Source organism: Oryx dammah, unplaced genomic scaffold (genome assembly GCF_014754425.2).
Source record: "Oryx dammah isolate SB20612 unplaced genomic scaffold, SCBI_Odam_1.1 HiC_scaffold_1, whole genome shotgun sequence".
Taxonomy (NCBI): Eukaryota; Metazoa; Chordata; class Mammalia; order Artiodactyla; family Bovidae; genus Oryx; species Oryx dammah.
This window is the reverse complement of record NW_024070185.1, coordinates 17041131-17065545: the sequence shown is the minus strand read 5'-3', so window position 1 is coordinate 17065545 and position 24415 is coordinate 17041131. Positions and strand designations below refer to the sequence as shown.

The following is a 24415-nucleotide window of genomic DNA, read 5'->3' as shown; positions in this document are numbered from 1 at the left end:
CTAGGTTTGTCACAGCTTTCCTTCCAAGGAGTTCAGTTCAATGGCTCAGTTGTGTCCGACTCGTTGCGACCCCATGAATCGCAGCACACCAGGCCTCCCTGTCCATCACCAACTCCCGAAGTTCACTCAGACTCACATCCATTGAGTCGGTGATGCCATCCAGCCATCTCATCCCCAGTCGTCCCCTTCTCCTCCTGCCCCCAATCCCTCCCAGCATCAGAGTCTTTTCCAATGAGTCAGCTCTTCACATGAGGTGGCCAAAGTACTGGAGTTTCAGCTTTAGCATCATTCCTTCCAAAGAAATCCCAGGGTTGATCTCCTTCAGAATGGACTGGTTGGATCTCCTTGCAGTCCAAGGGACTCTCAAGAGTCTTCTCCAACACCACAGTTCAAAAGCATCAATTCTTCGGCACTCAGCCTTCTTCACAGTCCAACTCTCACATCCATACATGACTACTGGAAAAACCATAGCCTTGACTAGACGGACGTTTGTTGGCAAAGTAATGTCTCTGCTTTTGAATATGCTATCTAGGTTGGTCATAACTTTCCTTCCAAGGAGTAAGCATCTTTAAATTCTACGGCTGCAGTCACCGTCTGCAGTGATTTTGGAGCCCAGGGAAAGAAAATCTGACATTGCTTCCATTCTTTCCCCTTCTATTTGTCATAAAGTGATGGAGCAGATGCTATGATCTTAGTTTTTTTCTAATGATTACTATAGTTTTATAATAAGTACAACTGCTTTTGTGAAAATTTTAACCCATATAATCTGCTCTCAATGGTAAATTTTCTGTTATTTTCCAACTTTTAAGACAAACTTGCTAACTTAGTTTAGTTTATACAAACCTACATAAAGAAGGTTGCTAAAGATTTTTTATTTTCTTAGTATCACAAGTAAAATTCAAAAGAACTTTGGGGAAGTGTCTGCTGTTGAAGTCAGGCAACCTGACATTCTCGGAATACACTTGTACTCTAAAGATGAATCATGAAAAAATATTTTTCTCTCAAAATTTATAGTACTATTCTCAGAATAAAGCATATTTTTATCAATATTATTTCTGCAGATTAGAAAAGATTAAAGATTTTGTAACATCATCACTAAATGTTTTTATTGAATAGCAAAATTATCTGCCATAGATTAATTAAATAATATTTTCAACAGGTTAACAGATATAAAAGAAAAAATAAATCAATTTAATGAAGAAATTAGACAACTTGACATGGATTTAGAAGAACACCAAGGTAATTTTTTTATATTTTTATGATGTATAATAATAGACTAAAAAATAGATACATAGCAGTATTTGTATAGTACTAGAGTCTCAGGTACTCTTTACCTGGGGTTTATTATTTAATTCTTTGTGATATCACTAAGTTTAACTGCTAAAATACTAAACTACTACAATACTAAATATAGTTAGTATTGAATTAAAGCCAACTAAAAGCTGTATGTAACTTAAAATGGTTGTATAATAACAAGAATTTGTTTTGTTTTGCCAAGAAGTTTTTTTTTTTAATCAAGTAAAATGGGTTAAAGTTGCTCACAGATTTCTAAATTATACTTCTTTAACATAGGCCATATGGTAGAGTTGTGGAGGAGTGAGGATCAAGTCATAAATATCACAAAATGTACAGGAAGTTATTCCCCAGAGGTCCCAGTAATGAGGTAGCAAATACTGATTACTCCAGTTCTCTGTCACCTTTCCTTAGCAGTGGCATTTGAAGAGCCAAGGCAAGAACCTGAGCTCTTGGGGTGGAAATGCTGTGGTACAAATTTGGGAGCTACAGTGTGTGTGTGTTTGGGGGAAGACTTTGGGCATTACAGATTTCTAACCAGCTTCTCTCTAATAAAGGGGGAAAGTGGATTACTATGGCACTTTAATCCCATATTAACTGCAAACCAGTTAATATGTTAATTGGATTATCAACACTTGACTATATATTCTTAAGAGTTAGGTATGGTATTGTAAATAATATACCTAGTATAGCAGAACAGATTAAGAAGAAGTGGCAAAAATACACAGAACAACTATATAAAAAAGGTCTTAATGACCTGGATAAACATGATGTGGTCACTCACCTAGAACCGGACATCCTGGAGTATGAAGTCAAGTAGGCCTTCAAAAGCATTACTGTTAAAGTTACTGGAAGTGATGGAATTCCAGTTGAGCTATTTAAAATCCTAAAAGATGTTACTGTTAAAGTGAAAGTTGCTCAGTAATGTCTGACTCTTTGCAACCCCATGGACTACACAGTCCATGGAATTCTCCAGGCCAAAATACTGGAGTGGGTAGCCTTTCCCTTCTCCAGGGGATCTTCCCAACCCAGGGATCGAACCCTTTGAAGCCTCGTTAACCGTTTTTATACTTGTTGAAGCTCAGAGAAGTTACTCATATTCTCACAACTAATCACGGGTAGTCTAGATATAAGCCAAGTTCTCTTTGACCCCAAAGTCTTAGTTTTATTGCCCAAACCTAATCTTGGCTTTCTGATATGAAGTGCCATATTTGTGAAATGAAAATATTCTTGTGAAATGCTTACAGTCTTATTTACATGTGACGACATGGCTTCCCTGGTGGCTCAGAGGTTAAAGCATCTGCCTGCAATGTGGGAGACCCTGGTTCGATCCTTGGATCGGGACGATCCCCTGGAGAAGGCAATGGCAACCACTCCAGCATTCTTGCCTGGAGAATCCCATGGACGGAGGAGCCTGGTAGGTTACAGTCCACAGGGTCGCAAAGAGTCAGACACGACTGAGCGACTTCACTTTCACTTTCATATGTCAATGAGATCTCTAAAAACAGACAAACTTTAAGCCCTGATTATTAGGAAAGTAAACTGAGCTTTCATTTTTCTCATTTGCAAAATAAATATAATGGTCCTACCTCACTAAGCTTTATGAATATTAAATGGTACACATGGCAAGGTAGGTTCACTAAGGTCATGTTATTATCTTTATTAAATTATTTTATTGCTTTTAGTGTATATAGATCTAGTATTGCAGATTTCTGAGAAATCTGTCAGATACTTTATAGGATGCATTTTAAATAATATTCCACCTTCTAAATTTAAATTTATTAATTGCTAGTTCTAAAAGTTCCTCTGTTCTGCAGGGGATCTTCCCAACCCAGGGATTGAACCAGGTCTCCCGCATTGCAAGCAGACTCTTATACCATCTGAGCCACCAGGGAATCCCAGTTCTAAAATAAATAGAATGCTTTGAATTGTAGCTTGCTTTGTCCTTTTCATTTTCTAACATTCTTTTTCAAAAATTCTTTGTCCTTTCTTGCCGTACTGTGGCTTGTAGTATCCAGTTCCCCAACCAGGGATCGAACCTGTCCCCCTTGCAGTGCAAGCACAGAGCCCTAACCACTGGACCACCAGGGAATTCCCTGTCCTTTTTTGATTAATGTAGAAAGATGCAATCTATAATGTAATAGTAGCAAAAAAAAAAAAGTAGCAGAAAAGTATATATACATATGCTTTTTTATTTTATACACACACACACACACACGTGTCTGTGTGTGTGTGCTCAGTTGCTCAGTCATATCCAGCTCTTTGCGACCTCATGGACTATAGTCGGCCAGGCTTCTTTTTCCATGGAATTTTCCAGGCAAGAATCCTGGAGTTGGTTGCCGTTTCCTACTACAGGAGATCTTCCCGACCCAGGGATGAAACCTGTGTTTCTGGTGTCTCCTGAATTGGCAGGTAGACTCTTTACCACTGTGCCACCTGGGAAGCCCATATTTATATATGTAAATATAAGAACATATGTGATATATAAGTATGATGTGTTCATATATATCTCTCTCAGTGGATGAGTTTCCTGTTCTTCTACTACCCTGTGAATATTGTGAACAGCACAGGGATTTCTATTAGTTACAGATCTCATTATTTCTTGCCTGAACTACTGCACTAGTCTACTAACTGGTCTCCCCACCTCCATTCTTGCTCCCTCTCAGATTCATCCAGACTGACTTATGTGAAATGTGATTTTCTGTCATTCTCCTACTTAACAGTGGTTCTCAATGACCTACAAGAAAACATTTAAGAATCTTTGTATGGCGTTCTAGTTCTTCTGTAATCTGGCCTGTACATTGTCAATCTCCTTTTCTATCCCTTGTCATCTCTATGCTTACATTCTAATAATAATAATAATCTATTATACCAGGGGTACGTAACACCTCACCCCCTTTACCATATATCGAAGGATTGTTTCACATTAAGTCCTTTGTTCCTATTATTTATTCGCTTATCTTGAATGTTCTTTTCCCTGTTATTTATCTCCCTAACTTCTCATCTTTTAAGATCTAGCTCATGTATCCTTTTATGTCCAACATAATTAACCCTGACTTCCCTCCCTGACCTATTTCTGGGCTGGGCTAAGTGAATGACCCCCTGTTATCAGAGCACATGGCTGGCATAAACGCACTGACCACATGACTACCACTTTCTACTTAGATGTTTGTCTTTCTCTTAGGCTGTATGTCCTCCAGGACAGGGACTGTGTCTTGTTTCCTCTTTCATCAACACAGTGCCTGGGAAAATAAGCATTCAATAAATCTTTGTGGAATGAATCAAACAGTCCTTATTTTATTTAAATATTTTAAAATTATTATTAATTTTTGGCCACACCTTGCAGCTTGTAGGGTTAGCCCAACCAAGGATTGAACTCCAGCCCACCACAGTGAGAGCACAGAGTCCTAACTACTGGACCATGAGGGAATTTCCAGTCCTGTATTTTAGAAGGGAAAGATTTGTAGAGTCAATTAAAGGTAATAATTGGCCTCTAGTCACTTCTTTGGGCCCTGCAGTTCTCTTTTAAGAGAAGCTTCCCTGGTGGCTCAGAGGTTAAAGCGTCTGCCTCCAATGTGGGGACCTGGGTTTGATCCCTGGGTCGGGAAGATCCCCTGGAGAAGGCAATGGCACCCCACTCCAGTATTCTTGTCTGGAGAATCCCATGGATGGAGAAGCCTGGTAGGCTACAGTCCATGGGGTCGCAAAGAGTCGGACACGACTGAGCAACTTCGTTTCGCTTCTCTTTTAAGAATTTAATCTTTTTTTCCTTCTACACTGGGTCTTCATTACTGTGTGTGGGCTCTCTGTAATTGCATTGAGTGGGGGCCACTCTCTAGTTGTGGCATGGGGCCTTCTCATTGTGGTGGCTTTTCTTTTTGTGGGGTATGGGCTCTGGGTATGAGAGTTTATGTAGTTGTGATGCACAGGTTCAGTTGCTCTGCAGCATATGGCATCTTCCCAGATCAGAGGTCGAATCTATGTCCCCTGCTTTGGCAGGTAGATTCTTAACCACTGGACCACCAGGGAAGTCTGGCCCTCTAGTCTTAAGATATGCAAATAAACTCTATATGCAGAGAGAGCTTGATTAATTAGCAACAGTTTTAGTACCTTCTAGAGAATTCCTATCTTCACAGTTTATGATTTCCAATAAAGAGGTGGATTCTTTATTTTTCCAATAAAGAGGTGGATTCTACGTGTGCATTTTCAGGAGTCCCTTGACTCAAGATTGTGGATAATCTGCTCCTTAAGATGTGGAGAATTACCAGGTTGACTCTCTGGTCCATACTTATCTCTGCCCCTAGCTTTACTCCTTCTGACCCATTTTATTAATTTCTTAGGTGTTACCTGGTTTCTTCCATGTATGGCATCTGTATATAATTCAGCTTGGCTACCTTTTGCCTTGTAGGGGTTCTGGTTAAGATAGCATTTAAACCATAAATGTGTTTGTTCATGTCTGACTTTGTTAGTACTCCTCCAACCTTTTGATTTTCAAATAAACTTTTAAAAGGTTTGCATTTCAAATAAACTTTTAAAAGGTTTGCATAATTCTAAATTTAAAGGCATCTTTTGATATTGGTTTAGGTATAGTTATGTTCTCTACTAGGTATTAATGGTGGTCCTGTAATCCAACAGCTTCATTAAATTCATCATATTTAGGCATTTTTTAAGTCCTTAAAGTTCTAATTTGCTAAAAGTTACATTGCCAGACTGCGACCCTATGGACTGTAGCCTGCCAGGCTCCTCTGTCCATGGGATTTTCCAGGCAAGAATACTAGAGTGGGTTGCCATGCCCTCCTCCAGGGGATCTTTATTATTATTGTTTCCTTTCCTATATTCCTCATTGCTAGGAGTTTGACCTTTAAAAATTCTTTTTACTGTCATTTTAGAGGACTTTGGGGGTGGGGTGGGGTGAGGCGTTAGATGTGCACATTCAACCTTTATAAAAAAGTTACAAGTTTTAAATTTATCTAGAATTTCTAAAGAGTTTAATCATCTTGAATGTTCTTCATTTTACTGGTTTGTGGGTGTGTATGTTTTGCCTCAAATGACCATTCTCATGTGTTTTCACTAACTGTGCAATTATCAACCAGCATCTACAAGGATACCCCTTCCTGCTTTTTAAAAATTTTCCTTAAACTAGTTCAAGTTATTTTAAAGGCTCCACATAACTTACTTTTTAATTGTATACTTTTTAAATACAAATCTGGTATATACTATCATGGGGAAAATTCAAGCAGTACCAAAGTGTATAAAGTAAAAAGGCATCTCCTTTCTCCTCATACTCATCCTTCATTGCTTTTCTCCTCATACTTGTACTTCAGAGGTAATCATTGTTTACAGCATAGCCTTTTGGACTTTTTTTCTATACACAGCACACGTATATATAATTGTATATATATTTTTTATATATGTATATATTTAATTAAGTGATTCTATAAGGTTCTTCTGAGCTTGAGTCTTTTAACTTTGTACTTACAAAAACTATTAGCTGTGGTCATGTTGATGTGGTTGTTAAATAGCATTAGCTATATCCGCACTGACATTTGTTGTTATTTAGTCGCTAAGTCGTGTTCAGCTTTTTGCATCCCCATGGTCTATGGCCCACCAGGCTCCTCTGTCCCTGGGATTTTCCAAGCAAGAGTACTAGAATGGGTTTCCATTTCCTTCTTCAGGCGATCTTCCCAACTCAGAGATTTAACCCAGGTCTCCTGCACTGGCTGGAGGATTCTTTACCACTGAACCTCCAAGGAAGCTCTTACATTGATTGACATTAGGTTGTTTCTAATTTTTCACTACCAAGAATAATGCTGCAGTAAATAACCTTGAAAATTCCCCCGTGATACATAGATGTTTGTTAATTTATTTCTATAGGCTAAATTTCTAGAAGTGAAATTTTGAATAGAATGTTATTTATGTATACAATTTTTATTATTTTTTAAAATTTCTTTCCATAAAAGGTTGTACCATTTTATACAACCACAAGCAGTGTGTAAAAGTGTTTCCTCACCAGTGCTAGTTATTAGTTTTTGTCAGTCAATACATAGTTCTCTGACAATTCACTGTTCTCCAAAGCCTGAATCTGTGTTTCTATGATGATCCACAAGGTGGGGCTAATTTTCTGGACATCTACATACTCAGACTGGGCTTAAGGAATGCAGTTTACAAAGTACAGTCACATATCTCCCCAAGACGGATTTTTGGACATTGTCACTAACTATAAGTTATTCCTTCAATTTGAGAGTATGGTATTTTCCCAGAGATTGATGAAACGAACTATCATGTGGTTATTAATACAATATATCACAGGCATCTAAACATCCAGCAACTCTAATGTGATAAATATGTGTCATAATAAAATGCTATAGGGTCATATGATTGCTGTCTTAAATTTCAAATGAATTCATTTCAGTTTATTCCATGATTTATATAGCACTTTCAAGAACAGTGAAAAAAGACAACCATTAAATGTTTAGTGAGTGCCAATTAAAAGAACAGTAAAAACATAAAATACAACCCTTTGGTTTGTCTGTAGGTTACTTCTTTCTACTCATAGTTCCAAGGCCCAGGTTAGAAGCTGTTATTCTCTGATTTTGTCAGATAAAATAGAATTTATGAAGACAGAATAGTTTTGTTTTAGAGCACAGGTTCTACAACCAGAATGCCAGGATTCAAATCTGGGCTGTTCTGTTTTACTGGCTGATCTTAGCCATGCTACTTTACCTTTCTATACGTTTGTTTCTTCATCTTTAAAGGGAGATAATAACAGTACCTACCTTCCTCTTAGGGTTACTGTGCGGATTAAATGAACACTGTGTAAGTGTGTGTGTGTATGTGTATGACTCAGAATAGCATGCAGTTTTAAAATTGTGCATAAATGTTAGTTATTGGTTGTTAGTATTAATGTTATTAATTTATAAACTGAAGCTTGAATAACTGTCAAGAAGATTTTCTCAAAACATATTTGGAAAGAATTTTCCCATTAGTATTTTCTCCGAAACATACAGTATAACATCTTCCGCTTACCATCTGGTATCTGAGATTTCAAATGACATCTTTATGCTGCTATTCTTTAGTTTCTCAATACACATTCAGTGAAGAATGAGTCATTTCTTGGTGTTCAATTTGGAGACTGGTTAAACTATTCATTAGTATAGTGGTGTTATCTTCAGACCAGGCACATTAGCATCATCTGAAACTTGTCAGAAATGAAACTTCTTGGATTCTACCCCAAACCTACTGAACATGAAACCTTGAGAATACAGTTTAGCAGTTTGTTTCAACAAACCCTCCTGATGATTCAGATGCATGCTAAAGTTTGATAACCACTGCTTTAGGAAATAATTAAGAACTTAACATTGTATTTAGTATACATGCCAAGGATTACTCATTAAACCATATGATTTTGTTGACATTACTCTGTTGAAACAAACTTTTTAAAATGGTATTTGCTCTTCTCTTTAGAAATGGTGGACTTTAGGCAATAATTTAACTTTTACATATTCAGAGGATTTTTAATGTATATATTTTAAATGCCTCTAGTAGATAGAATTACCAGACTTTGTCTGCATAGCTGTAAAGAAACTTTCTTGGCAAAATTTAAAACATTTTGTAGAGAATGTATGATTGATAAATTGGGTGAAGCTTGAAAATGAAAGGGGAGAGTGAAAAAGTTGGCTTAAAGTTCAACATTCAGAAAACTAAGATCATGGCATCTGGTCCCATCACTTCATGGCAAATAGATAGAAAAACAGTGGAAACAGTGTCAGCCTTTATATTTTGGTGCTCTAAAATCACTGCAGATGGTGACTGCAGAAATTAAAAAATGCTTACTCCTTGGAAGAAAAGTTATGACCAACCTAGAGAGCATGTTAAAAAGCAGAGACATTACTTTGTCAACAAAGGTCTGTCTAGACAAGGCTATGGTTTTTTCCAGTAGTCATGTATGGATGTGAGAGTTGGACTATGAAAAAAAGCTGAGCACTAAAGAATTGATGCTTTTGAACTGTGGTGTTGGAGAAGACTCTTGAGAGTCTTGGACTTGCCCCTTGGACTGCAAGGAGATCCAGCCAGTCCATACTAAAGGAAATCAGTCCTGAATGTTCATTGGAAGGACTGATGCTGAACCTGAAACTCCAATACTCCGGCCACCTAATGTGAAAAGCTGACTCATTTGAAAAGACCCTAATGCTCGGAAAGATTGAAGGTGGGAGTAGAAGGGACGACAGAGGATGAGATGACTGGATGGCATCACTGACTCAATGGACATGAGTTTGAGTAAACTCCAGGAGTTGGTGATGGAGAGGGAGGCCTGGTGTGCTGCAGTCCATGGGGTTGCAAAGAGTCAAACACTACCGAGTGACTGAACTGAACTGAACTGAAGCCAAAAGTTAGTTTAGAACATTTAAACTTATGTGTACTCATTTTAACCTACCAGTTTAGTAATATTTGATATATCAGTTCCTTACTACTGTAGTAATACACAAAAAGGTAAGAGATGATATAAAAAGTTGAAGTTTAATAGGACTACAAAACTAATTAAAATTGAAGTAGGAGTTGGGGAGAAGGAAGTCCTATAGCTTACTAAAATATGTGAAAATGTTAAAGGGGATTTAGATAACAGCTCAATGTGAATTCATGTGATATAGCCTCCAGAACAGCTGGAATCCTAATCCTTTTGCATTAACAAAAGATGAATATATAGACTATGAGAAGTGATAGTCTGCTTGTAATCCTGTTTTGGGCATCATACTTTAAAAGGAATAAAGGATTGGAATTCACTAAGAGCAGAATGAACACATGATAAGGGGTCTAAAACCGTGCCAAATAAGGAACACTTGATGGTACTGAATATCAACAGTACTGGGAGGTTTACCTTTCCTCAGAAGGATCCCAAGTGCTAGAAAGGAAAAAGTCCTTCCAGGAAAAGTCCTTCAGGGTTAATTTTTGCCCCTTGGCATTAATTTTACTTGCTTTCTGCTGCTTTTTCTCCTCTAAAATCAGTAAGTCTGCTGACTTGGGGGCCTGTGGCCGGGGAGTTACTAGCACGTGCCTTGTACACTGGAGAGAAGATTGGGGTAGCTATGTATTCTGGAAAATGGTGATCAGACCCTTCTCCAAGGTCACATCAAATACTCAGAGTTTGAAAGTAGCTGTGAAATAACCCTCATTTTATGAGCGTGTCCTTTCCCTCTCCTTTGCTGGCCTGCTTTTTTTACACCTCCACTGTGATAGCCAATTAGCTTCCCTTGTCTGTGATCTTGTTCTCTTCTATAATAGGAAATCTAAGAGCAGATACCTTTTCTCTGAGGTAAAACAAGCCCTGTGTTTTACCCTACTTTAGGACTACCCATGTCTATACATTGCCTCTCATGGGAAGCTCAGATATTAATCCACCAACTGAAAAATTACAAAATAGAGTTCACTAGGGATATGATCTCTTTTCTTTTTAGCTGCAGTGATATGGGGGAGGAGGTTTGAAACTTGGGAATCTGCTAAGATATAGGGGTTCTGTCTTATCTAATGCAGCTGACCAGCTGTATAGCTGGAAACATTGACCAGATATATCTTTCAGCTACATCTTTTGGTAACTTGGAGCATGGGATTCAGTGAAGTAGCAGGTAGGAATCTCCCAGGTTTCTGACTTGCATGATGATGATGGTGAAGGGCTTTCCAACATAGTAGGGAATACAGAGGGGTACAGACTTTGAGGGGGAAGACTGATGCATTTAACTATGGAATGGCTCAGGAGTAAAGAATCTCCCTGACAGTGCAGGAGCCGCAGGAGATGGGGATTCAATCCCTGAGTTGGAAAGATCCCCTGGAGAAGGGCATCGCAACCCACTCCAGTACTCTTGCCTGGAGAATCCCATGGACAGAGGAGCCTGGTAGGCTACAGTCCATAGGGTCGCAAAGAGTTGGACATGACTGAAGTGACTTAGCATGCATGCATACATGCTGTGTGTTAGGATGTCCTAAAATGTATCCACAAGAATATATCTAATAAATAATCGGATAAAACAATCTGAAAATTAGGAAAAAGACAAAGAGTTCTTCAACCACAAGAATGAGTGGGATTTCCGTGGATATAATGTAGCATTCAGTTCACTTCAGTTGCTCAGTTGTGTCCAACTCTTTGCAACCCCATGGACTGCTGCATGCCAGGCCTCCCTGTCCAATACCAACTCCCGGAGTTTACCCAAACTCATGTCCATTGAGTCAGTGATGCCATCCAGCCATCTCATCCTCTGTTGTCCCCTTCTCCACCTGCACTCAATCTTTCCCAGCATCAGGGTCTTTTCAGATGAATCAGCTCTTCACATCAGGTGGCCAAATATTGGAGTTTCAGCTTTAGTGTCTGTCTCCAATGAATATTCAGGACTAATCTCCTTTAGGATGGACTGGTTGGATCTCCTTGCAGTCCAAGGGATTCTCTAGAGTCTTCTTCAACATCAAAATCCAAAAGCATCAGTTCTTTGGTGCTCAGCTTTCATTATAGTCCAACTCTCAAATCCATACATGACTACTGGAAAAACCATAGCTTTGACTAAATGGACCTTTGTTGGCAAAGTAATGTCTCTGATTTTTAATATGCTGTCTAGGTTGGTCGTAACTTTTCTTCCAAGGAGCAAGTGTCTTTTAATTTCATGGCTGCAGTCACCATCTGCAGTGATTTTGGAGCCCCCAAAAATAAAGTCTGTCACTGTTTCCACTGTTTCTCCATCTATTTGCCATGAAGTGATGGGACCAGATGCCATGATCTTCGTTTTCTGAATGTTGAGCTTTAAGCCAGCTTTTTCACTCTCCTCTTTCACTTCCCTCAAGAGGCTCTTTAGTTCTTCTTCACTTTCTGCCATAAGGGTGGTATCATCTGCCTATCTGAGGTTATTGATACTTCTCCCGGCAGTCTTGATTCCAGCTTGTGCTTCATCCAGTCAATCGTTTCTCATGATGTATTCTGCATATAAGTTAAATAAGCAGAGTGACAATATATAGCTTTGATGTACTCGTTATTGGCACAAAGACAGACATATAGATCAATGGAACAAAATAGAAAGCCCAGAGATAAATCCACATACATATGGACACCTTATCTTTGACAAAGGAGGCAAGAATATACAATGGAGTAAAGACAATCTCTTTAACAAGTGGTGCTGGGAAAACTGGTCAACCACTTGTAAAAGAATGAAGCTAGATCACTTTCTAACACCGCACACAAAGATAAACTCAAAATGGATTAAAGATCTAAATGTAAGACCAGAAACTATAAAACTGTTAGAGGAGAACATAGGCAAAACACTCTCTGACATAAACCACAGCAGGATCCTCTACGATCCACCTCCCAGAATTCTGGAAATAAAAGCAAAAATAAACAAATGGGATCTAATTAAAATTAAAAGCTTCTGCACAACAAAGGAAAACATAAGCAAACTGAAAAGACAGCCTTCCGAATGGGAGAAAATAATAGCAAATGAAGCAACTGACAAACAACTAATCTCAAAAATATACAAGCAACTCCTGCAGCTCAATTCCAGAAAAATAAACGACCCAATAAAAAAATGGGCCAAAGAACTAAATAGACATTTCTCCAAAGAAGACATACGGATGGCTAACAAACACATGAAAAGATGCTCAACATCACTCATTATTAGAGAAATGCAAATCAAAACCACAATGAGGTACCACTTCACACCAGTCAGAATGTCTGCGATCCAAAAATCAGCAAGCAATAAATGCTGGAGAGGGTGTGGAGAGAAGGGAACCCTCCTACACTGTTGGTGGGAATGCAAACTAGTACAGCCACTCTGGAGAACAGTGTGGAGATTCCTTAAAAAAATGCAAATAGAAATGCCTTATGACCCAGCAATCCCACTGTTGGGCATACACACAGAGGAAACCAGAATTGAAAGAAACACATGTACCCCAATGTTCATTGCAGCACTGTTTATAATAGCCAGGACATGGAAACAACCTAGATGTCCATCAGTAGATGAATGGATAAGAAAGCTGTGGTACATATACACAATGGAGTATTACTCAGCCATTAAAAAGAATACATTTGAATCAGTTCTGATGAGATGGATGAAACTGGAGCCAATTATACAGAGTGAAGTGAGCCAGAAAGAAAAACACCAATACAGTATACTAACACATATATATGGAATTTAGGAAGATGGCAATGATGACCCTGTATGCAGGACAGCAAAAAAGACACAGATGTGTATAGCGGACTTTTGGACTCAGAGGGAGAGGGAGAGGGTGTGATGATTTGAGAGAATGGCATTGAAACATGTATAATAACATGTAAGAATCAAAATGCCAGTCTATGTCTGATGCAGGATATGACACGCTTGGGGCTGACGCGCGGGGATGACCCAGAGAGATGTTGTGGGGAGGGGGGTGGGAGGGGGGTTCATGTTTGGGAACGCATGTACACCTGTGGTGGATTCATGTCAATCTATGCCAAAACCAATACAGAATTGTAAAGTAAAAATTAAAAATAAATAAATAAATTAAAAAAAAAAAAGGTAAAAAAAAAAATCGTTTCTCATGATGTATTCTGCATATAAGTTAAATAAGCAGAGTGACAATATATAGCTTTGATGTACTCGTTTCCCGATTTGGAACCAGTCTGTTTTTCCACATCTAGTTCTAACTGTTGCTTTTTGACCTACATACAGATTTCTCAGGAGGCAGGTCAGGTGTTCTGGTATTCCCGTCTCTTTCAGAATTTTCCATAGCTTGTTGTGAACCACACAGTCAAAGGCTTTGACATTGCCAATAAAGCAGAAATAGATGTTTTTCTGGAACTCTTGTTTTTTCAACGATCCATTGGATGTTGGCCATTTGATCTCTGGTTCCTCTGCCTTTTCGAAAACAAGCTTGAACATCTAGAAGTTCACAGATCATGTACCATTGAAGCTTGGCTTAGAGAATTTTGCATATTTGCTGGCATGTGAAATGAGGGCAACTGTGCGGTACTTTGAGTGTTCTTTGGCATTGCCTTTCTTTGGGATTGGAAAGAAAACTGACCTTTTCCAGTCCTGTGGCCACTGCTGAGTTTTACAAATAAAAAGTATGCTGGCATACTGAGTGTAGCATGTCCACAGCATCACTTTTTAGGTTTTGAAACAGCTCAACTGGAATTCCATCACCTCCACTAGCTTTGTTCTTAGTGATGCTTCCTGATGCCCACTTGACTTGGCATTCCAGGATGTCCGGCTCTAGATGAGTGATCACACCATCATGATTATATGGGTTATTTTTTTGGGCTCCAAAATCACTGCAGATGGTGACTGCAGCCACAAAGTTAAAAGACGCTTACTCCTTGGAAGAAGAGTTATGACCAACCTAGGCAGCATATTCAAAAGCAGAGACATTACTTTGCCGACTAAGATCTGTCTAGTCAAGGCTGTGGTTTTTCCTGTGGTCATGTATGGATGTGAGAGTTGGACTGTGAAGAAGGCTGAGAGCTGAAGAATTGATGCTTTTGAACTGTGGTGTTGGAGAAGACTCTTGAGAGTCCCTTGGACTGCAAGGAGATCCAACCAGTCCATTCTGAAGGAGATCAACCCTGGGATTTCTTTGGAAGGAATGATGCTAAAGCTGAAACTCCAGTACTTTGGCCACCTCATGTGAAGAGTTGACTCATTGGAAAAGACTCTGATGCTGGGAGGGATTGGGGGCAGGAAGAGAAGGGGACGACTGGGGATGAGATGGCTGGATGGCATCACTGACTTGATGGACGCGAGTCTGAGTGAACTCCGGGAGTTGGTGATGGACAAGGAGGCCTGATGTGCTGCGATTCATGGGGTCCCAAAGAGTCGGACACAACTGAGCAACTGAGCTGAACTGAACTGAAAGCCTACGATACAGGCCTTCTGTTTTAATCCCTTAATGCCTGACCAGTCTCCCAAGAGGACAACTTCTCACACAGCCACACAAGGACTAAGTCTTTCTTAGAAACCTAGGCCATGACCCATTTAGCAAATACTAACTTTTCTGCTACTTCACACATGTTATTTAACATTTGCGTGCATATCAGCTTCCTTTGAGGATATTCCAGATCATGTATGCTGTAATAAGTTCATATTCTCTGTTTGTTTCTCATCCAAAAAACTAATGCTACAAATAACTGAATGATAACATCATCATAAGACTACTCTTAATATATCTACAATGTATTTTTTAATTTAATCATACACAAACTTTATTATTACAAGTTAAAAAAAAAGATCCCTTCTATTCCCCTTATCAAACTAATCATGCTGCATCAGTATGCTGAGACCATTGTTGTTCATCTGAACCGAGTAGTAGTTCACTAACGTTAATGCATTCAAAGCCTTAGTCATATTGAACCAAATGTTTCTCATTGGTTCTGAGTATTCCCTGCCTGGGAATTCATGACCGCTGGGTATTTACTATCCTTAATCAGTTGCTTTCAGCTTTTTACTACAAGTACTGTTGTGGGCTTCCCTGCTAGCTAAGATGCCAAAGAATCTGCCTGCAATGCAGGAGACCTGGTTCAATCACTGGGTCAGGAAGATCCCCTGGAGAACGGGAAACTACCTATCTACTCTAGTATTCTTGCCTGGAGAATCCGTGGGCAGAGGAGCCTGGCAGGCTACAGTCCATAGGGTCACAAAGACTCAGACTAAAACACACACACACACTGTTGTGGGGGCCTTGACTAGTTGTTTTTTTTTTTTTTTTTCCTGTTTAAGGGCTATTCTTAAATGAATTTGGGAAAACTGTTTTCAGACCTGAAAGCAGAAAAGCTGTCTGCTGACTTGGGTCTCTGACTTTGCCATCACCTTTATATACTGGTAACTCACTTCCTACCCAAGCAAGTATACAAGTGGAAATTTATCAGTGTCACGTAATTAGGGGCTCTGCTCTATCTATTTCACTCCCTAGCGTTACTGCTCTTTTAGTTGGCACCTGGCAAAACAGTATACTTAATCGGAGGCTATATAAAACACAGGCTGACCAGTGGGCTTTTAGCCTCTAGTCTTTACCTGTTGACTCCCCCATTCTCTTTGAATCTTTCTTCTGAAAGTCCTTCTAAATGTCAGCTTCTTACCAGGAGCCCCCTTAGAAATCTCTTATTCTCTCCATCTTTGCTGGGCATCATCTTAGTAAAATTCCTTAGCTTCTCCAGAATGCTGAGAACCAAATGACATTAATGAAGAAACTGAAGATTGGAGCAAGCACAAATTTATTCTGTTTTCTCTGCCTGGGATCCTGGGAGCACAGGACTGCAGCCATCTTACTAGTTGAGGAAAATAGCCCTGGGCCTCCAAATCTAAATTTTTATAATAATAAAAATCCTGTTTTTCTAAAATAATCATGATCTAGTTTTACCAATGATCCCTTTATGCAGCTATAAAATGTCAAATTTTGTCCTTGTGTTTGGGCCTTGGATTTTTGCTCTTTTAATCATGTCTTTCACATATATTAAATGCAACTTGTCTAGAATTACTTCAAGCAACTTCTTCCTCAACTTACTTTTTTCTTTCAGTAACTAATACGACAGTGTCCTCAGTTGCCCAAAACAGAAACCTGGGAGTCATACTTGAGTTCTCCATCTCCAGCCCTCACCACAATCAATTCACTCTAGCTCTTAAATGTCTCAAAAAAAAAAATCTCTACCTTACATCCTAATTGCCACCGGTCAGTCTTCATCTGTCAACTGGATCATTGTTGACAACCTCCTAACTGGTCTTACTGTCTTCAATCTTCTCTTTTATTCTCCTGATCAGAAATATTTTTCAGAAATGCAAATTGATAATTTTATTCCTCTTCTTAAAAATTTTCAATAATCTTACCATTGTCCTTAGGAGAAAATCCAAACGTTTACAATATATGCCATATAAGGTCTCTCATAACCTACCTCATCTTTTTTTTGTTTTAATGGGAGTATAATTGCTTTATGAGTTTCTCCTGTAAAACAGTGTGAATCAGCTGTAAGTATACAAATATCCCCTCCCTCTTGAGCCTCCCTCTCACCTCCCCCAGGTCACCCCTCTTGGTCATCATAGAGCACCGAGCTGAGCTCTCCCCATACTATGCAGCAGTTTCCCACTGGATACTACTTTACACATGGTGGTGTATATATGTCAGTGCTACTCTCTCAATTCATCCCACCCTCTCCTACCTCATTTTTGTACCACTTTTTCTCTTCATATTCTCTTTCAGTTCTTTGGGCTACCACATTCATCCTCACTTTCAAATTTCAGTACTTATAATGCTTTGATTTTGAACTTCTTCTATAATTTGACCCAGTAACTCCTTTTCATCCTTTTTTTATAATGCACACATGTTAAATATGACTTCTTTAGTGAAAAATTTCCTGGATCCCCAAACTAGATTGTCTTTGCTGTGTACTGCTGTAACATCCTTTACTTTCATCTAATAGCACTTCAGTTCAGTTCACTTGCTTAGTTGTGTCCGACTCTTTGTGACCCCATGAACTGCAGCACACCAGGCCTCCCTGTCCATCACCAACTCCCGGAGTTTACCCAAACTCATGTCCATTGAGTAGGTGATGCCATCCAGCCATCTCATCCTCTGTCGTCCCCTTCCCCTCCTGCCCCCAATCCTTCCCAGCATCAGGGTCTTTTCCAGTGAGTCAACTCTTCGCATGAGGTGGCCAAAGTACTGGAGTTTCAGCTTTAGCATCAGTCCTTCCAATGAACACCCAGGACTGTTCTCCTTTAGAATGGACTGGTTGGATCTCCTTACAGTCCAAGGGACTCTCAAGAGTCTTCTCCAACACCACAGTTCAAAAGCATCAATTCTTCGATGCTCAGCTTTCATTATAGTCCAACTGTCACATCCATACATGACTACCTTTGTTGCCAAAATAACGTCTATGCTTTTTAATATGCTGTCTAGGTTGGTAATAACTCTTCTTCCAAGGAGTAAGCGTCTTTTAATTTCATGGCTGCAATTACCATCTGCAGTGATTTTGGAGCCCCAAAAAATAAAGTCTGTCACTGCTTCCACTGTTTCCCCATCTATTTGCCATGAAGTGATGGGACTAGATGCCATGATCTTCGTTTTCTGAATGTTGAGCTTTAAGCCAACTTTTTCACTCTCCTCTTTCACTTTCATCAAGAGGCTTTTTAGTTTCTCTTCTCTTTCTGTCATAAGGGTGGTGTCATCTGCATATCTGAGGTTATTGATACTTAGTACATTTTAATTGTTAAATCTTTAGACTTTAAGTTCTGTGAGGAAACTAACCCTGCTATTTTGTTTGCTGTTGTGAGCTATTCAGAGATGAAATGAACTTTCACGGGAGCGTATATTTCCCATCACCAGTGTGTTCATGTGTAGGTTGAAATTGGAACTAAAATAGAGAACCTTTGGAGACCTTTTCAGTTCTTTTCAGTTCTTTCAGTAAGGAGATTTTTTTTACCAAGTTGTCAAGCATATAAATGTATAACTTTTAAAATAAAATCAATTTAAATGAATCTCACCTAATTGAACATTAATATTAAATACTGAATATGTAATGACTAATAGCATATAGAGAACCTAAGAGATGTTTCTAATTTTGAGTACTGTAACTGGAGTTTTTAAAATTGTTATTTTCTTTTATTGCTTGTAGGTGAAATGAATCAGAAGTACAAGGAGCTAAAAAAGAGGGAGGAAAATATGGACAGTAAGTGATAATCTTAGAGATGTGAAAATATTATATTCTCAGATAGTTGTTCATTTATAGTAAATCAGAGATCTCACTTTGGGACGATACAGTGACTAATAATAAGTGCAGAAGTGTGGATATTCAAAGCATTTGACTTGAAGTATTACTAAATATCTAGCATAGTTTAGAGATGGGTAGAGAATTATAGAAAGATTTTGTACTTGTGTATGCATGTGTATGATTATATGTTAGGGATAGATTCTAAAGCTAATATTTACATTTATAGTCTGTATAAAGAGTCTATGGACTACTTGTTGTTTGAATATTGGATGTTCTCTTTTACATGCTTTACCTTTAATATCTTTCACCTTTTTTACGCTTTTCATAATACCTATCTCATTATGTATTAGCCCTCATCTCTGATTTTGTTTCTTGGTTCTGTCACTAACTGAAACTTCTGTTGTGGCTTCTCATTCACTTTTGTAAAAAAAAAATCTGAATTTTAACTTTGTAAATAGATCTTCACTTTAACTTATGTTGTACCTTCAAATGTTTATAAAAATTGACTGTATTAATGATTACTGCTGCTGCTAAGTCGCTTAAGTCGTGTCTGACTCTGTGCGATCCCATGGACGGCAGCCCACCAGGCTCCCCCATCCCTGGGATTCTCCAAGCAAGAACACTGGAGTGGGTTGCCATTTCCTTCTCCAATGCATGAGAGTGAAAAGTGAAAGTGAAGTCCATCAGTCGTTGCCGACTCTTAGCGACCCCATGGACTGCAGCCTACCAGGCTCCTCCATCCATGGGATTTTCTAGTCTCTTTTAAATTATCATTTTTCTAGAATTTGCCATTTTTGTAAGTCTGATGTCAGTTGTTACCTTCATAGAAGCATGTTATAAATCAGTAATGGCCAACTCTGCTTTAACAATATCGCAAGACTACTTTAAAAATCTCAACAAGTACCAAAAACTACCTCAAAATTAATTTGTTGTTTCATGCAAATAGTAAAATCATTTTAAGTTAATTTTTGGAAGATCCATAGAAATATTTTAAGAATGTAAATAAGAGCAAATTGTATACTAATTTTATATTAGAGGAGAAAAAGAATGATTTCTTAGAATATTTATTTATAATCTTGAATAAATCACTGCTGCTGCTGCTGCTAAGTTGCTTCAGTCGTGTCCGACTCTGTGCGACCCCATAGACAGCAGCCCACCAGGCTCCCCCATCCCTGGGATTCTCTAGGCAAGAATACTGGAGTGGGTTGCCATTTCCTTCTCCAATGCATGAAGTGAAAATTCAAAGTGAAGTCACTCAGTCGTGTCCGACTCTTCGCAACTCCATGGACTGCAGCCTACCAGGCTCCTCCATCCATGGGATTTTCCAGGCAAGAGTACTGGAGTGGGGTGTCATTGCCTTCTCCAGAATAAACTAAACTTATTTAATTGAGACTATTTTGGCATTATAAGGAAAATGCTCAATTTTCAGGTAAAAAAGGTATAGTAGTATTTTCAGAAGTAAAATTAATGGCCAATTACAGATGTTAATAATTGTAGCTGTATCAGTGAGATCCTAGTGTAAAACCATAGGAATTTTTCTCATCTCCATCTTATCAGCTGTTGCTTCTCAGCCTGCATTTATAAATATTTAGTGTACTTGTATTAAGATCATAGTAGTTAAACTTTAAAAGTTTGAAAGTATGTAGAAATGTTCTTATTGAGTAATTTAATAACCCTTGGGTTAAAAAATTAAAGTGATATTTAAAAATTTGCTTTGAACTTCTAAATAGTACTTCTCAGACCTACAAATCAGAGCTTATATAGTGTTTAGCTATATCAACAGTAGCCTTTCATCATATGTTTTCAATCGACAGCTTTTATTGAGACTTTTGAGGAAACTAAGAACCAGGAACTGGAAAGGAAAGCACAGATAGAAGCCAGCATTGTTTCGCTTTTGGAGCACAGTAGTCGAGTAAGTACCATGTGCCGGTCTTACTGTCCTCATTATTTTTACTGTGGTTACCTTATAAATACAACTCAAAAACCGCAAATGTTCACTATTATGTAAGAGCGCAGGATACCTAATATATCTTGATTCCTCAAAAAATGTTTATTGAGCAGCTACTATTTTGTGGTACCATAGGAGGAAAAATATATGATCTCTTTTCAATATTCTAAGTGTTTTAAAAATCCAGTTCCTATAATAGCATAGTTGAATCTTTCTACAGTGAAATAAAGCAAATATAAAAGAAACAATTCTGAATTTTAATTTAACCTCTCCTTACTGAGAAATCTGACTTTGAATATCATGTTTTCTTTTATAAAATATATATATGTAATGAATGCTATATTTCAAAACATCCAGTCCTTTAGCAGCATTTTTAAGAGTTTTATTGGAAAGTTAAATCAATGGAATTTTTTCCACTTTTATGTCTCTGCAAATACAGAATATAAATCGTATGAAACAGATATCCTCTATCACCAATCAAGAGCTGAAAATGATGCAGGATGATCTCAATTTTAAATCTACTGAAATGCAGAAATCACAGAGTACGGCTAGGAATCTGACTTCAGGTGAGAAAACACTGTAGATTTTAATGTCCTTTTTTCTGTAACGAATTGGAACTTTAAAAATCTGTTATTCTCTTTGATTTTTTTTAAAGACTAAGGATGTAATTTATGATTGCCTATTGCTGTAGTCATTCATAGGCTCAGAATTTTGTGTGGCTTTCATATCCACTTCATAGTAATTCATTTGCATATTCTCATTCATTAAACATTTATTGAATATTTGCTTTGTACCTTTGCTATAATTTGGGTATACAGAGATTTTTAGAACTTGAAATGGCTCAGCTGGAATTCCTTCACCTCTACTAGCTTTGTTTGACTTCACACTCCAGGATATCTGGCTCTAGGTGAGTAATAAGACCATCATGCTTATCTAGGTGAGCAAATTTGGAAAACTCAGCAGTGGCCTCAGTACTGGAAAAGGTCACTTTTCATTCCAATCCCAAAGAAAGGCAATGCCCAAAAATGTTCAAACTACTGCACAATTTCATTAATTCCCATGCCAGCAAGGTAATGCTTAAAATCCTTCAAGCTAGGTTTCAATAGTATGTGAACTGAGAACTTCCAAATGTTCAAGCTGGATTTAGAAAAGGCAGAGGAACCAGAGATCAAATTGCCAACATCCTTTGGCTCAAATGCAGGAGACCCCAATTCGACTCCTGATTCGGGAAGATCCCTGAAGAAGGGATAGGCTACCCACTCCATATGCATGGACTTTTCTGGTCGCTCAGATGGTAAAGCATCCACCTGCAATGTAGGAGACCTGAGTTCAATACCTGGGTTGGGAAGATCCCCTAGAGGAGGGCATGGCAATCCATTCCAGTATTCTTGCCTGGAGAAGCCCCATGGACAGAGGAGCCTGGTGAGCTATGGTCCATGGAGTCACAGTCAGACACAGCTGAATGACTAAGCACAGCACACACAGAAAAACCAGGAGAATTCCAGAAAAGCATCTACTTCAGCTTTATTGACTATGCTAAAGCCTTGGACTGTGTGGATCACAGCAAACTATGAAATATTCTTAAAGAAGTGGGAATAGCAGACTACCTTACCTGCCTCCTGAGAAACCTGTATGGAGGTCAAGAAGCAATAGTTAGAACTGGACGTGGAGCAGCAGACTGGTTCTAAATTGGGAAAGAAGTACGTCAAGGCTGTATATTGTCACACTGCTTATTTAACAATTATGCAGAGTATATCATGTGAAATGCCAGGCTGGATGAAGCACACGCTGGAATCAAGATTCTGGGAGAAATACCAATAATCTCAGATATGCAGATGACACCACTCTAATGACAGAAAATGAAGGGGAACTAAAGAACCTCTTGTTGAAGGTAAAAGAGGAGAGGGAAAAAGCTGGCTTAACATTCAACATTCAAAAAATGAAGATCATGGCATCTGGTCCCATCACTTCATGTCAAATAAATGGGGAAACAATGGAAACAGTGATAGACTTTATTTTCTTAGGTTCTAAAATCACTGTGGATGGCAACTGCAATCATGAAATTAAAAGACACTTGCTTCTTGGAAGAAAAGCTGTTGATTAACCCAGACAGAGTGTTAAAAAGCAGAGACTACTTTGGCAACTAAGGTCCGTCTAGCCAAAGCTATGGCTTTTGCAGTAGTCATGTATGGATGTGAGAGCTGGACAGTAAAAAAGGCAGAGTGCCAAAGAATCAATGCCTTTGAACTATAGTGCTGGAGAAGACTCTTATGAGTCCCTTGGGCAACAAGGAGATCAAATCCTGAAGGAAATCAACCCTCAGTATTCACTAGAAGGACTGATGATGAAGCTGAAGCTCCAATTCTTTGGCCACCTGATGTGAAGGGCCAACTTATTGGCAAATATCCTGATGCTGGGGTCACAAGCAGGAGGAGGAGGGGATGACAGAGGATGAGATGGTTGGATAGTATCACCAACTCAATGGACATGAGTTTGAGCAAATTCTGGGAAGTAGTGAAGGACAGGGAAGTCTGGAATGCTGCAGTCCATGGGGTTACAAAGAGTCAGACCCAACTGAGCAACTGAACAGCAACAACAGATTTTTTTTTTAATCCAGTCTATTTCTTCAAGAAACTTTTCAGTCTGGTAGAATGACAAATAATTGAAATATAATGAAACTACTATGATATAAGCATAAAGAGCAATGGAGGTACACAGAGCTCATATCCCCCTGGTCTTGGGTAATTAGGAGAGGTCCTGCAGGTGGCCATATTTTAATTACAATTAGTTTCAGTCATTATGACTAACATGAGATTAGAGCAGCACTGTCCGAAAGAAATGTAATGCTAGCCACATATATAAATTTCCTAGTAGCCACATTAAAAAAGTAAAAAAGAGGTGATTGTTAATATATATTTTGTTTAACCCGGTGTAAAAAGCACATAAAATTTACCATCTTGTCTGTAAGTGTACAGTATAGTAAATTATCTGTACATTGTTATGTGACAGATATCTAGAACATATTCATCTTGCAAAAGTGATATTTATACCCACTGAACAGCAGCTCCCCATTTTCTCCTCCTCCTAAGCCCCAGCTAACCATAGTCTACTTTCTGTTTGACTATGTTAAACACCTCTTACAAGTGGTATCATGCATATTTGACTTTGTGTTACTGGTTTAGTTCATTTATCATAATATTTCTCAAAGTTCATCTGTGTTGTGACATGTGACAGGATTTCCTTTTTTTGAAGACTGGAAAATATTCTGTACTATGGTAACTACCACATTTTCATTATTCATTCATTTGTTGACATTTAGGTTGTTTCTACCCCAAAGCTATTGTGAATCATACATACTTCAATGAACATGAGTGTACAAATATCTCTTCACAATCGTCTTTCAGCTGTTTTGGATGTATACAACTATGAATATTTTTACACCTTTATTTTCTGTTTTTCATAAGCTG

The 24415-nt window shown here is 38.4% G+C and overlaps 1 protein-coding gene across 6 annotated transcripts in view; it reads left to right on the top strand.

Annotated features, from left to right (window-relative positions):
- The window catches only part of IFT74 (intraflagellar transport 74), a 104380-nt gene that overhangs the window by 53553 nt on the left and 26412 nt on the right, over nucleotides 1-24415 (top strand). For all 6 annotated transcript variants that reach the window (XM_040238050.1, XM_040238035.1, XM_040238025.1 and 3 more), the window contains 4 exons: nucleotides 1160-1239; nucleotides 18905-18958; nucleotides 20815-20912; nucleotides 21388-21514. In XM_040238050.1, the coding sequence (XP_040093984.1) occupies nucleotides 1160-1239; nucleotides 18905-18958; nucleotides 20815-20912; nucleotides 21388-21514 (359 nt within the window). The remainder of the gene's footprint in view (nucleotides 1-1159; nucleotides 1240-18904; nucleotides 18959-20814; nucleotides 20913-21387; nucleotides 21515-24415) is intronic.